Source organism: Malus sylvestris, chromosome 11, assembly GCF_916048215.2.
Source record: "Malus sylvestris chromosome 11, drMalSylv7.2, whole genome shotgun sequence".
NCBI classification, from domain to species: domain Eukaryota; kingdom Viridiplantae; phylum Streptophyta; class Magnoliopsida; order Rosales; family Rosaceae; genus Malus; species Malus sylvestris.
In genome coordinates, this window is record NC_062270.1 from 31,659,271 (window position 1) to 31,674,256 (window position 14,986).

The following is a 14,986-nucleotide window of genomic DNA, read 5'->3' on the forward strand; positions in this document are numbered from 1 at the left end:
CATGTAAATGGGAGCATCATTTTATTCATTTTCATTTGTAAGTAATTAATATATATAATTTGGTGAACTACATTAACGGCTAAACATTTATGCTTAAGCTATTAAAAACTTAAAGCCATGTGGTTTTAGACATAAACATGATATAATCACCAAAACACAAGTAGGTAATCATATAGTGTGAGAATGAAGAAGTTAATCAGTTTTCTTTTCAAAAATTCTACAATGAATCGGTATATGAGATGCATTGATACAATGGATGATTACATTATAACAATCACAATCACTCCCATACATCGGGTTTGTGATATAAAAAATAAAAAACCCATTTCTTTTAACTAGTGATCTAACTTTACCAATTCTCATCCTTTTTAGTATTTGCAAACTCACCAATTTTATGAATGCATGGATCCCTAGGAAGGTGCGCAAATGTACTCATTAGTCAGTATTCACATAGGTCTTCAATTTTACTGCGCCAATTGGCAAATGTGGGAAAATTCTCTACCTAGTGAGAGTTCTTTCTCTCTTTCCTGAGAGTATTTCTCACAGCTTGTGAGCCTTTCAATCTTGGGTATTTTCAGTGACACCAACCTTAGTTTCAGCTGGGGTCAGCTGTCGTGTCTCTTCTTTTTTCTTTTCTTTCTTCTCTCCTTGCTTCTACAGTTATCTCTTTTCAATTTTCTCTCTGGTCTCCTCTGTTCCTCTACTCTTGAAGGTATACATCTTCCCTGCCTATCTTCGATCCGATCGTCAACCATGTTTCTTTCAGAGATTGTGTGTAGAGTTCTGAAGGTTGCTCCGGCTCAGGTGGTACACCACCACCACTTTCTCCTTGTAATTTGTCGGTTTCGACAAAGTCGTTTGTGAGTATCCGCGAACTTCATTATGATAGTCGGCTTTGCTCACTTGGCTGCTGATTATCCCTTGTTTATGGATGTGGCATATGTGGAGGTGTTACTAGACGGAAGAAGGGAATCGGGCGGTGGACCTATTTCAGAGGGTGGAGAAGGTGGACTTGGATCCTTTCCTGAGCTCATAAATTTGAGCCTTCTGACCAAATCACACGGTCCGTTGGATTTTGATCAAACAGCTACAAACAATGGGTCCCTCTAAAAGTTATAATAATTGCAGCTGTTAAATCAAAATCCAACGCCCTGTTGATTTGGTTAGGAGGCTTAGATTTCTGAGCTCTGGAGAATATCCAAATTTGGAGAAGGCTGTGGAATTTTTTGGCGGAAATTGTGTTGTTTATGGGCCCTTTTGATGTTGGGCCTTTTTTCTGTTTTCCTTTAGTTTTAGGCTTTTTTTTGTTGTAACTGGTTTTATACTGAGGTGATTTTATAAAAAGTGAGTATAAAAAAAAGCTGAGCTAAAAAATGTGTTTGGAATTGAGGTAATTTCACAGTTTTGGGTGAAAAAAAAGCTGAAAATGTGAAGCAGCAAAAATGAGCTTATACTCACATCACAACAGAAGCATTTTACCAAGCCAGCCCTTAATATGTGTGTGCCTGTGTTCTAATGTGTGTTTTTTAGTAATAAAATTTCCTTTGACCAAACCTTTGACCAAAAAAAAAAAATTGGGGGCAAATGTGGGGACAGAAATTGGGCACTGAGCTTTGGACTCGATCGTTCAAATTTTTTACCATCTAATAATTTTGTGTGGTAGTACAACCATAAAAATTGTTTCAGATTCAGACCCAGTAACTCAGAGAGAGTAAGGTTAAACTTTAAAAAAAAAAAAAAAAAAAAAAATATATATATATATATATATATAGATTATGCTGGATTCATAAGAATCCATGTAATTAATGCCAATTCAGATTTCAGGGTTTAGTGTCTCTTTCTTTCACGTGTACCTTCCTCACTAACGATGCTCCATTTATTAGTGTTCCTGAATCCTGACCAAGGTTTTGGTGAATGGCTCCAAGACTCCCAATATTTGAACTTTTATGGTTATTTATGTGAATAAGGTTCACTTTTATGCGACATCTCAGTTTAATAAATTATTGTAATGTAATGCTAAATTTACATAAAACAATACATATAAAAGTAAAATACAACATGACAATAAACACGTTTTCATATAAGTTATTTTCGATTTTGTGAACATTTTTTTCGCTTTTACTTTGATGAGAAAGGTTTTTCAAGTATCCCAAATTCAAACGGTACAAACATGAGAAAATATGTTATTTCTTCTATTTATATTACAAGATGTGAAGTATCGATTAAATACTTAGTACTTAAAAAATCTTTCCACTCTGAGGCATGAACCAATTTCGAAGAAGCTTCCAAAATGCTTCATTTGAATGAGAGTATAAAAAACATGATGGTACCTACAATATTTTTAGTGTTTATTTATTTATTTTTATAAAGTAATATCCATTTCATAAAAGTTTTGTGGGGTAGCTTTTTGAACATTCTTGACTAATGGTTGGGTTTGCTAGAAGTAGGATGGAGTTAAAGTTTGAGTGAAAGGGAGTTGTGTGCCAAATTAGAAGTTGCAGTTCAAGAGAAAGTGATTGGCATCCAAGCATACTTTTTCCAGCTTTTAATGGAGAGCGATGATTTGCTTTTGAAAACAATGGAGAAAACTTGAAGAAAAAAGTGGAAGGGTTTGAAAAGTACTTTTGGAGGAAGCAGAAAAAAAAAGGGTATCACCAAATTAATCAAAAATGCCAACAGTATGGTTCTCTCTGAAGAAATCTCTGCACTGCCAATCAGAGCCATCAGATGTTCATGCTCCAAAAGCCAGGAAACAACTGAGCACAATCTTGACAAGAAAGGCAAGAGGAGGAAGATCAGGGTGCTCAAGATCCATAGCAAATCTCAAGGATGTGATTCATGGCAGCAAGAGGCATATGGAAAGGCCACCAAATAATTGCAGCCCAAGATCCATTGGAAGCAGTGAGTTTCTCAACCCAATAACCCATGAAGTAATTTTGAGCAACTCAAGGTGTGAGCTCAAAATCACCACCAGCCTTTGTGGCTTCCATGACGGTGTTGGGGGTGGAAATGCTAACAATGATGGCTGCGGTGGCGGTGGTGGTTCAACGTTTATGGATACCCTAAAGCCTGGGACACCTGGTCCTGGTGGGCACCCTACAATGCACTACTTCAATCCATCTTTTAGGACTTCCTCAACTCCTCCAAGAAAATGCCATTTTCTGGCTTCTGCTGATAGTACAGAAGGGCATGCTGGCTTCAAGGGTTCTGCTTTTTCTGGAAGTGCTGGCGGAATTAGACAAAGCAATAGGATTTCTTTCGACAAAGAAAATTATAATGGGTCTTCTGCAATTACTTGCCACAAATGTGGAGAGCATTTTACCAAATGGGATGCTGCTGAAGCTCATCATCTCTCTAAACATGCTGGTAAGAAATTACCCTTTCGCTGAAACTTAATTAAACTCTGATTTTTGGTAAAATTTTATTGAATACTTAAACAATTCTTTAGTTCATTCCATGTTTCCAACCCTTTTTCTTTCTTGTTCTTGAGTGTTTTCTACTGCATATATTCCAAATTTCCTTATCCTTATAGGACTTGTGTCTAAATTCTTCTGACCACAGAAATATGAACACTTTGGTTTACAGATCGTAAATCTTTTTCTGACCAATTTATTATATTTTTTTCCTTATCTTCTTAGGCTCAAAGTACTATATTTTTACGTCCACAAAAATATTAGCACCTTTTGTTTTCAAGCTGGGAAAAGAGGAAATGTGCCAAAATTATTCTACTATGTTTGGACGAAGGAAATAAATTTGAAATTTAGATAAAAATCAGAATTTACAAATTAACGTACACTAATTCTTTTGTTTGACTTTATAAATATAAAAATTTAGAATTTTTACACAGAAAAAACTTGGAATTTGGACCTCTAATTCCCAGGTTTAAATTTCATGTAAATAAATGTCATTTCTCAATTTTGATGATTAAGAGTTTAAAAATAACAAACTTTATAATCAATTCTATTGTTCTTTCATATTAACCAAATAAGAAAATTCACAAATTTTAAAAAATAAAATCTCGTTATTTCAATTATAATCATTTTAAAATTGTTTAGTAATTTTAAATTTATTCCTCCACAAAAACATAGTGTTAACGAATCTAGCAGAAACTGGATTTGGATTCAAGTTCATCTTTTGATTCGAGTCTCACTTAATCGCCTGAAACTCGATCATTCGGTTTGGTATAATATGGGGATTGTTTACATTTCTAAAAGGGTTATGATTTTTATGAACTATATTTTGATTCCTCAATTGCTTGCTTTTCACTCCAGATTTTAGACTAGCTTTCCCACTCACACTGTCCTCATATCTTTGGCAGTGACTGAACTGATGGAAGGCGACTCATCTCGAAAAATCGTTGAGATAATATGCCGGACAAGCTGGTTAAAATCCGAGAACCACTGCGGCCGGATTGACAGAGTGCTCAAAGTCCACAACATGCAAAGAACTCTAGCGCGATTCGAAGAGTATCGAGAGATTGTGAAGATCAAAGCCAGCAAGCTGGCCAAGAAGCACCCTAGGTGCATTGCTGATGGGAATGAGCTCTTGAGGTTTTACGGCACCACTGTGGCCTGCTCTCTCGGCCTAAATGGATCCTCGAGCCTTTGCGTATCGGAGAAATGCAGCGTTTGTAGGATCATACGTAACGGGTTCTCTGCAAAAAAGGAGCTCAAGGAAGATGTTGGTGTATTTACAACTTCTACAAGTGGAAGAGCTTTTGAAGCAATTGAAATATTGGAGGAAGATGCAAGTGTAAGGAAAGCTTTGATAGTGTGCAGAGTGATTGCTGGGAGGGTTCATAAGCCGTTGGAAAACATTCAGGAAATTGCTGGGCAAATGGGGTTTGATTCATTGGCTGGAAAAATGGGGCTTTATTCCAACATTGAAGAGCTTTATCTGCTAAATCCTAGAGCTCTCCTTCCCTGCTTTCTGGTCATCTGCAAACCCTGAAGATTTTTTTCATTTTTTTTTTTTTTTGGATTAGTAAAAAATGGCTCAGTACATCTGTAATTCTGGTGTTATGTGAATCCCTCTCATTTTTTTTGTTTCTAATTTTTTTGGTGAAACCTCTATCATGTAAAAGTTGTAGATCTCTCAGTCTCAAATCAATTGTGCGCCTGCTTATTCAGTTGGTGTTTGGAAAAGACGGGCATACAAAAAACAGGAAATGGATTCTCTCCTGAGCTTCTGCTCAGGATCCTACTGACACATACACAAAGAGGATAAAAATTTATAGATTACAAATAAGGAATTCTTTTAAAGTTATAATAATTGTAATCATTGGATGACTTTTATGTGTGGGTCAATAGAATTCTGAGCAGATGCTCAGGAGAGAATCCATTTCCGGAAAAAACAATGTGCTTTTGAGTGAAAAATCAGTATTCTATTCCAATCTAAATTATCGGGTAGGGAACTGAATTTGGATGCAAAAAACATTACTCTAGCCAATTTAATTATTTTTTATATGAGTAAGTAATATGTAGTGTTTAAAAAATAAAAGTTAAATGAGAAATGTTAGGAGACTCTAAATATAATTCTTTATGAATTTTCAACTACTTCATATTTTTGATATAATATTAACGTTAAATTATAAAATAACATATAATTGATAAAAAGTTTCTCAGAATTTCTCTAAGTTAATCACAGTGATTGAATTATTGAATTGTGTGCTTGCTCCTGCCTGCATTAAAGGAAAGGTCACTGTCTAATTGATAACATCAAAATGAGTGATTATCTCTAACCCCGAAGTGTGAAGTTGAGCATCAATTTCAATAGTTCCTTGGGAAGGCAGAATATGACAAAAATCACCAGTAATCATATAACTTTGAAACAATCAAGGTGCAAAACAGGTAGCTACTGGATCATTTTAAAAGAATTAGCACTATTAGTACATTAATTAATAAAAATTAAGATTCATTTAAGAAGTATTTTTAAATGATTGAAAAAGTTTTCATAAAAAATATTTTTGAATTTTAAAAACAATTAAAACGTTTTATGCAAGAAGCATCAATTTTTGGATTCTTGTACTTGTACCAATTTGGACTTCTTTTATAAAGCACTTTAATTGCTTTTCTAGAATTAACTTGTATTTTTACTAAGAATTGATTTTAAAAATGTTTAAGGATGATACTATTCAAACACTTATTTTTACTTCTCACCCACCTATCTTAATTTTAACCGTCGGATCGAATGAATTGAAAATGATTAATGAAAAAAAATTAATAAATGTGTTAAAAATAAAAATAAGTGTGTAAATAATACTATTCATTTCTGAAAAACACTCTCAGTCATTTAAAGGTCATTTCCGAACCAAAGATTCTGTTTAATTCTTAAAGGTAGAAGGGACCATATGAAGGATGAGAAGGGCATTAAGTGGTCCTTGTTGGAAAGTTTATGTCAAGGTTAGTCCAAAACCAGAGGACAAAAATACAGAAGGATTGCATTGCGTGACATAAGTTTACTGTCCAGCCCCAATTTGTTTTGTATTTTTCTATCCCTATCTCCCTTCTCAGAGATTTGATTTTCTTGGTGCTTACTCTTGGTGCATAAGCAGCTATCATTCCAGATAAGGTCAGGGACTCATAAGTCATATCTCTCTTTCTCCCTCTCCATACATATTATTGTTTGTGAATGTAAAACTGTCATTGCAATATCAACGACATATTTAAACGCGCTTATATTTTATGTGAACTGGTAATACTACATGGCAAATTTATAGTTATGACACACACCAAAAGTCAATTTCTCTCTCTGCAGTCATATTATGTAACTGTGTTCCTAATTTATCAACATGTGCTAATGAAGCGTTTATGCCTTAGGTTGAAATGTTAAAACCGCCTCCTGGTTTTAACGACCACACAAATATTTACTCCTCCCCCATCAGCTGCATATTGTTACTATTTTATTATAATTGTTGATGCACAAAATCAGTTAGGACTTTGGTACAACAGAAAGTGTTAAGTTTGTGACCTTCGCTAGATTGCTCCGGTCACTAGTGTAGATAAGTATGTAAATGGATAGAGACAAGGAAGCAAACACAAGATGTACGTGGTTCACCCAGATTGGCTACGTCCACGGAGTAGAGAAGTTCTCATTAATTGTGAAGGGTTTATACAAGTACATATGTTCAAGCTCTCCTTTAGTGAGTACTAGTGAATGATTTAGTACAAATGACATTAGGAAATATTATGGGAGAATGATCTCCTTTTATAGAAGATAGTTTCTAGCTTTGTTCTGACATTGACACGTGTCGCGCTATGATTGGTCTCTTGGTTGAAGGGAAACTTTTCTGGGTCCTTGACGGTATAACGCTAATCGGTGCTCAGTAGTTTCGGGATTGGTCAAGTATGGTACAAACAGTGCTCTCCTAAATTCCCGAGTAAGGGAAGCTCCTCGGTTGGGGACTTGCAAGATCCAAGCCGCTAAGTAATCACGAAACTTCTAAGTACCAAAGTGTGGTATCGTTTTCACTTGCCTTATCTGTCTCATAGGTAGATGTGGCATCTTCTCTGGAAGTACTTTTCCTCCATCCAGGGGTGATATCTTTAACCGGTGGAGATGCATAAGGTAATGTATCAATTTCACTTGAAGCTTACTTGTAGTTTTAGGCTTGGTCAAGCGTGATACAAACCATGTAGTAGGAGTCCCCCAAGTCGTCGAGCTAGGAGATCTGCCGAAAGAGGTGACAGACAAGGTAAGCAATAAAAGCTTCCATCAATTAGTCCTAGATTAGAAGTTTGATTTCGAGTTTTGGCTAATTGTTCTCATTCTCCCTATCTTGTAGGCAGTAGGAAGGATAAAGAGAAGAAAAAAGAGAAGAGATGATATGAGATACTTTTGCTTTTGAAGAAGTAACTTTCTACAGGCTTATTCTTGAACTGAGCTGGAGAGTTTTCTGGTTTCCTCCAGAGTATAAGGCTGACTCAAGAATTTGAGGGTCAAAACAAGTCTATCAAATCAAGAGTGTGTTCGACCTTGATGATATGAGATATTTTTGCTGTTGACAAAGTAATAGATGAATCGGCAGGTGTTCAGTTGCGCTTGTCTCTACATGCTTCCTTATATCCTTCTCACTTGCTCTATCTGTTCCTCAGGCAGATGTGGTATCTTTTCTGGAAGCACAAGATGTTGAAGATGAGTACTCGAGAGCAATGCCAGGTAAGTAATCAAGCAAGGGGTTCCAAGCAGTCAGTTCCTGACTGGAAGCTTGATTCCAAGTGCTGACTGATTGCTCTCTTTCTCCTTGTCTTGCAGGTAAGAACAAGGGCAAAAGAAAAGACAGGGAAAAAGCATGATATGGGATACTCTTGCTTTTAACCCTGATGATATGAGATATTCTTACTCTGATGTAGCTTGTTTGCAGAGGTATTATTGGGGGGAAAAGAAGCTGAGTATTTCGAGAGACTCTGCTAAGAGTGCCCTATTGGATGTGAAGAAAAGTTGAGCATTTTTTTTATTTGCAGGTCTGCCTGGCTGTGGAGGATGAAGGTCGACATATATAGGAATTGTCCCAACAGCGAGTAGTAACGTTGTTCCTTTACCCTTTTCGGTCATAGCAATGTAGTGGGAGCTGTAAGATTCACGTGTTTTAACTTTGTCAGAGCACTTTGAAAAAGTGGTATGTGGTATCTGGAAAACTGATGTTGCGTGTGAAGATTGCAGACAAGCTTTATCCAAGGAAATCTGGCTTTTGAAGTTCGGAGATTGGTGCCTCTTCGGTTTTCGAACAAGCAATCCTGTCGGGGATCTAGCTCTCAAGATTCGAAGAATGGTGCCTCTTCGATTTTTGAGAAAGCAATCATGTTGGGAGTCTGGCTTTCGAGATTCAGAGAGCGATGCCTCTACGATTTTTGAGAAAGCAATCATGTTGGGAGTCTGGCTTTCGAGATTCGGAGAGCGGTGCCTATTCGATTTTTGAGAAAGCAATCTTGTTGGGAGTTTGGCTCTCGAGATTCGGAGAGCGGTGCCTCTTTGATTTTTGAGCAAGCAATCCTGTTGGGAATGTTTTCTCAAATGTGAGTAAAGGTTGGCATTTTTACCAGTCTACCTTGCCACGGAGCACGGAGGTTGAAACACATAGGGACTTTCCAGTTATCAAGCAGTGGTACTATTCATTTACCCTTGTGTGTAATGGTAGGGTAGCTGGACCTTCAAAATTTATGTGTCTAAACTTTGTCAGAGATCTTTGGCAAAGTTATTTATGGTACTCGATGAGCTGATGTTGCGTGTGGGGATTGTCGACATATTTTACTCAAGAAAATCTTCTTCTTAAAATCCGGAGAGTGATGCCTCTTCGATTTTCGAACCAACAGCCCTATTGCCCTTTCTTTTATAGGGGCACCAATTGTGTGCAAGAAGTACGTTCAGAGAGTTATTGCTTGTAGGAATTTTCCCCTTATTTTTTTACTTCAGAGATTTATTGCACCTCATTTCTCCTTCATCATTTCTAAGAATGTTTGGCCCATCCGACCGTCGTTTTGACTTGAACTTTGGTGAAGAGGCAACCATGCCTTCTCAAGACAACATATGACGCCCATCCTTCTTATCCTTTACTGGTCATCTTACCGTTGGGGACTCTGTGATGAAGAATGATATGACCGCTGCAATGGTGGTCAGGAACCTTCTCACTCCCAAAGATAATAGACTACTTTCCAAACGGTCTGATGAGTTGGCTGTTAAGGATTCTCTGGCTCTCAGTGTTTAGTGTGCAAGTTCTGTGTCTAATATGGCCCAACGCCTATTTGCTCGAACCCACCAAGTTGAATAATTAGCAGCCGAAGTGTTAAGTTTCAAACAAGAGATCAGAGGGCTCAAGCATGAAAATAAACAGTTGCACAGGCTCGCACATGACTATGCTACAAACATGAAGAGGAAGCTCGACCAGCTGCAGGAATCTGATGGTCAAATTTTACTTGATCATCAGAGGTTTGTGGGTTTGTTCCAAAGACATTTATTGCCTTCATCTTCTAGGGCTGTATCGCGTAATGAAGCTCCAAATGATCAACCTTCGGTTCTTCCTCCTTCTGGGGTTCTGCCCAGTACTGAGGCTCTGAATGATCACCCTCTGGTGCCTCCTCTTCCTAGGGCTCTGCCGACTGTTGAGACTTCTCCTGAGCAACCTTTGTGAAGGCTCCCTCTTGTTTGTTTATTTTGATTTATGTATATGTACATATTTGTAACTTATCAGAGATATTAATAAATAAGCTTTGCTTCATTTCAACGTATTGTGTTAAATACACCAAGGCCTCCTTCACTAAGTTCTTTGAATTTTTTTCCTTTGTTGAAGTTTGTATGTTGAAGCTTTGTCAGTGAAGCATGTAGGTTGAGGTAATGCTCCCTTAATTTCCCAAGTGAGGAAAACTTCTCGGTTGGAGACTTGAAAGATCCAAGTCACTAAGTACTCGTGAAACTTCCAAGTACCGAGGTGTAGTAGCATATGGTAGGAGTCCCCCAAATCTCTGGTCGAGGGAGTTGACGAATGAGATGTCTTGCTAGTAGCCAAGTTTCCAAAGTAACAAAACTTCATCATTTTCCTTTCTAAGTGGTAGCCCAAAACTTCTTCATATATACTTGTTATGAAAGTTGTTAGGCCCAAAGAAGGGGAGGCCTAGGCTTTTTTTTTTTTTTTTTTTTTTTGAATTTTCAAATTTTTGAATTTTCGAATATATATTGTTTTTTAAAGCTTTATAGATGAAGCTTTGGTGTTGAAACTTTAAGGTTGAAGCTTTGTTGGGTACCATGAATTGATTTTGCTTGACACTATCTTGATCAAGAGTGTGAAGCTTTTGGCATTTGTAGTTGAAGCTTTGGTGTTGAAGCTTTGTAGGTGAAGTTTTTGTGTTGAAGCTTTGTAGGTGAAGCTTTGGAGTTAAACCTTTTGTAGGTGGATCTTTGGAGTTGAAGCTTTGTAGGTGAATCTTTGGAGTTAAACCTTTGTAGGTGGATCTTTGGAGTTGAAGCTTTGTAGATGAAGCTTTGTAGGTGAAACTTTTGTGTTGAAGCTTTATAGGTGAAGCTTTAAAGTTGAAGCTTTTGTAGGTGAAGCTTTGGAGTTGAAGCTTTGTAGGTGAAGCTTTTGTGTTGAAGCTTTGTAGGTGAAGCTTTGGAGTTGGTGAAGCTTTTGTAGGTGAATCTTTTGTAGGTGAAGCTTTGGAGTTGAAGCTTTGTAGGTGAAGCTTTTGTGTTGAAGCTTTTTTGGCACCATAAATTGGTTTTGCTTCACATTGTCTTGATCAAGAGTGTGTGAAGCTTTTGAGGATTGTAGTTGCCCTCCATTGATGAAGCTTTTGTTAGCATCATAAATTGGTTTTGCTTCACACTATCTTGATCAAGAGTGTGTGAACCTTCTGAGAATTGTGGTTGAACTCATTTGATGAAGCTTTTGTTGGCACCATAAATTTGTTTTGCTTTACACTATCTTGATCAAGAGTGTGTGAAGCTTTTGAGAATTGTAGTTGTCTTCCATTGATGAAGCTTTTGATTTCCACCATAAATTGGTTTTGCTTCACACTATCTTGATCAAGAGTGTGTGAAGCTTTTGAGAATTGTGGTTGTCCTTCATTGATGAAGCTTTGTTGAATTTCCCAAAACTAGAAATTTGAAAATGTGGGAGAGACAATATATACAAATTTTGCTTCCATACTATTGAGAAAGAGATTGTGATGCAAGCCACACCTTGGAGTAGTCGAAGGTTTGGATGAACTATATAAATTGAATTTGCTTCGAACAGTCTTGATTAAGAGTGTGTGAAGCTTTCTACGAGTTGTAGTGTTTGCATTGTTACAGAGGAGAAATGTCTGAAGCAGATGTAAGAGGGCTGAAAAACTTGATTTTCATATACCATGCACTGAAGTCGTTGTTGGCTTGCAATAAGACTTTGTTGTTGACTATAACTCTTGTTAGGCATAAATGCTCCCCTAGTTGAGTTGTAAAGTTTGAGGGTTTTTTATTATTTGTGAATGCTAGGAGTTCACATGTATAAGTTGTACCATTCATCTTCTGGTTGGTGGAATGAATGGTAAATTGCTTTCATCACTTGGTTGATGGTACGAAGGTGAGTTCTTTCATCACCTTTCATCACATTTCATTACCTGGTTGGTGGCACAAAGATGAGTTCCTTCTTCACCTAGTTGGTGATAAGAATGGCAAGTTGCCAAATAATATTAAAGTACGGGTTGTACATTTCATCACCTGGTTGGTGGCACGAAGGTAAGTTCCTTCTTCACCTGGTTGGTGATAAGAGTGGCAAGTTGCCAAATAATATTATAGTACGAGTTGTACATTTCATCACCTGGTTGGTGGCATGAAAGTGAGTTCTTTCTTCACCTGGTTGGTGATAAGAGTGGCAAGTTGCCAAATCATATTAGAGTATGGGTTGTACATTTCATCACCTGGTTGGTGGCACGAAGGTGAGTTCCTTCTTCACTTGATTGGTGATAAGAGTGGCAAGTTGCCAAATAATATTAGAGTACGGGTTGTACATTCATCACCTGGTTGGTGGCACGAAGGTAAGTTCCTTCATCACCTAGTTGGTGAGAATAAGGGCAATGTGCCGAGACACATTGTAGCAAATGTCGAATGACACAAAGTATGTTGAACTCTTTCGAAGCATAGTTGGCTTATGTATGAATGTGTTGGAATGTATTATTGAACGAATATACTATGAAGCTGTTCGTTTATTTGTATAGTCTTGTTGACATATACATATACTTAGATTTTGTTTCATGTTGAAGCCTTGAACCCGAGTGTTTCATTGCTAGGAATGTAAGAGGATTAGGGCCGAGTTGTCTAAATCACCTATTTATTGAATTCATTCCAAAAGGTCTTCGTTACATAGGATGTCAAATGACTGAAGCTTAACACTTGTACAATGTGAGTTTACTTGTAATAGTACTTCAAGTGATCAGCGTTCCATGGATGGCCAAGGGTTTTGCCATCGGAGCTTCTGAGCCTGTAGGAGCCAAGGCGACTGATGCCAACAACTTCAAACGGTCAATCCCAGTTTGAACTAAGTGTTCCTTTACTTGGGACTCTGTCGCAAAGTAATCTTTTCTTCAGTACCCAGTCCCCTACTTTGAAAGAACGAGGTTTGACCCTTGAGTCATAGTAGTTGGAGATGCGCTGCTTGTAGGCAACATTCCTCAAGTGAGCTTGGTTTCTGTGTTCCTCGACTAGATCCAAGTTGAGGGTGAGTTGTTTGTCATTTTCACTTTGCATATAGTTCTCGATTCGGAACGTTGCTTGCTCAAGCTCAACTAGGACAACTGCCTCTGTACCAAAGGCAAGTGAGCATGGAGTTTCTTATGTTAAAGTCCGATATGAAGTGCGGTATGACCAAAGAACTTGGGGTACGAATTCTGGCCAACAACCTTTAGCCTTGTTTAGGTCGGTGTAGTCGACATACATTCTCCACAAGACCTTTTGGAACATGAGACTTTCTTTGGTCGGATTTTTCTTAACAAGGACCACATTTGCTACCCATGTTGGGTAATTGACTTCGCGGATGAAGCCTATACCTTTGAGTTTTTCAACTTCTGCCTTCATTGCTTCGTATCGTTCAACGTCATAAGATCTTCACTTCTGTCTTACCAGCTTGGTCTTCGGGACAATACTTAAGCGATGACATGTGATCAGGAGAAATGTCTGGCATGTCCTCGTATGACCAAGCGAAGACCTCAGTATTTTCTTGCAAAAAAGAGATCAATGTCAATCGAATGGGTGGTGACAAGATGGTGCCAATCTTCACCATGTGATCTAGATAATCTTTTAAGATAGAAACCTTCTCCAAATCTTCAGCGGGTTGTGCTTGCTGGGTGAAAAATTCATCTCGAGGATCGTCGGGTTGACTGTTGCCACCATGAAGATCTAAGTTGGCTTCGTCTAGGCTGGTCTTTATGACTTGGTCATGTATAGAAAGGGTTTCCTTGGGCACAAGTAGGTGTTGTTGCTTGACCGAAGTGTTGTAACATGACCGTGCACTAAGTTGATCTCATCTAATGTAACCATTGCCATAGGGGGTTGGAAATTTCATCAACAACATATGTGTGGATACCATGGCCTTGAGATCATTGATGTTTGTGCGTCTAAAGATGACATTGTATGCCGTTGTGCAATCAACCACCAGGACGTTAGTGGTAATGGTAGCTGTGTAAAGGCCTATACTAATGGTGAAAGGTAAGTGTATGCTCCCTAAAGGTTGCACGATATCACCGGAGAAGCTTATCAGAGGAGAAATCGAGCGATCAAGCAAGTGTTCAGCTACATTAAGTGCCTTGAAAGCTTCAACAAACATGATATTGACCGAAGCCCCCATGTCTACCAGGATTCGTCATACTTTAAAGTTGGCTATGTGAGCTTCCACGATCAGTGGATCGTTGTGAGGGTAGATGATACCTCTTTCTTCCTAAGGTAGAAACATATAGGATATCAGTTAGGCTTTTGATACTTGCCTCCCCTGATGCCTTCTACGTGAAACACTTGATGACCAGGCCTTAAAGCTTGTTCGCTGTTTTTTTGGCCCTGTTGGAAGATTCAGATATAGGTGTGCCGCCTCTTATGGAATATATCACATTCACTTGGCATTGGTTACGGTTATCTCTTGAAGGGTGAAGAAGGAATTGATCAATTTTTCCTTCACACACCAAAGCTTCAATATGATCACGAAGGGTGATACATTTCTCGCCGTCATGGCCATTATGTTTGTGGTAGCAGCAAAACGTGCCCGTGTTCTTCGTGGGCTTGAAACCCGAATGCCTCGGCATTGGTTTCGGTATCAGGTGTGCTATGCTGGGGTAAATGGTCACACATGTGGCATTCAAAGGTGTGTATATCTCACACCTCGGGGTAGGGCCTGTCCTGACACGTGCTTAGCCCACTGTGTTGACTGCCTAGGGGTGGGCATTATCGTGGCGATACCCTTGGTTATCGCGATAATGTCCCTTACTCCTTTTACTAAAATGAGACTAGTGAGGATGGAAATATTTCCTTT

The 14,986-nt window shown here is 38.2% G+C and overlaps 1 protein-coding gene across 1 annotated transcript; it reads left to right on the forward strand.

Annotated features, from left to right (window-relative positions):
* The first annotated feature begins 2,396 nt into the window (after positions 1 to 2,396).
* LOC126588806 (uncharacterized) lies at positions 2,397 to 5,144 on the forward strand. The gene is made up of 2 exons (XM_050253931.1): positions 2,397 to 3,366; positions 4,319 to 5,144. Exons 1-2 carry the CDS (start codon positions 2,670 to 2,672, stop codon positions 4,948 to 4,950), a joined length of 1,329 nt encoding a protein of 442 aa, XP_050109888.1. The 5' UTR covers positions 2,397 to 2,669; the 3' UTR covers positions 4,951 to 5,144.
* Positions 5,145 to 14,986: the final 9,842 nt, after the last annotated feature.

Excerpts from the sequence above, each read along its gene's own strand:
- LOC126588806 (XM_050253931.1), top strand. The coding sequence starts at position 2,670 with ATGCCAACAGTATGGTTCTCTCTGAAGAAATCTCTGCACTGCCAATCA. Across the intron at positions 3,367-4,318 it reads TCATCTCTCTAAACATGCTG|TGACTGAACTGATGGAAGGC; the intron begins GTAAGAAATTAC and ends TATCTTTGGCAG.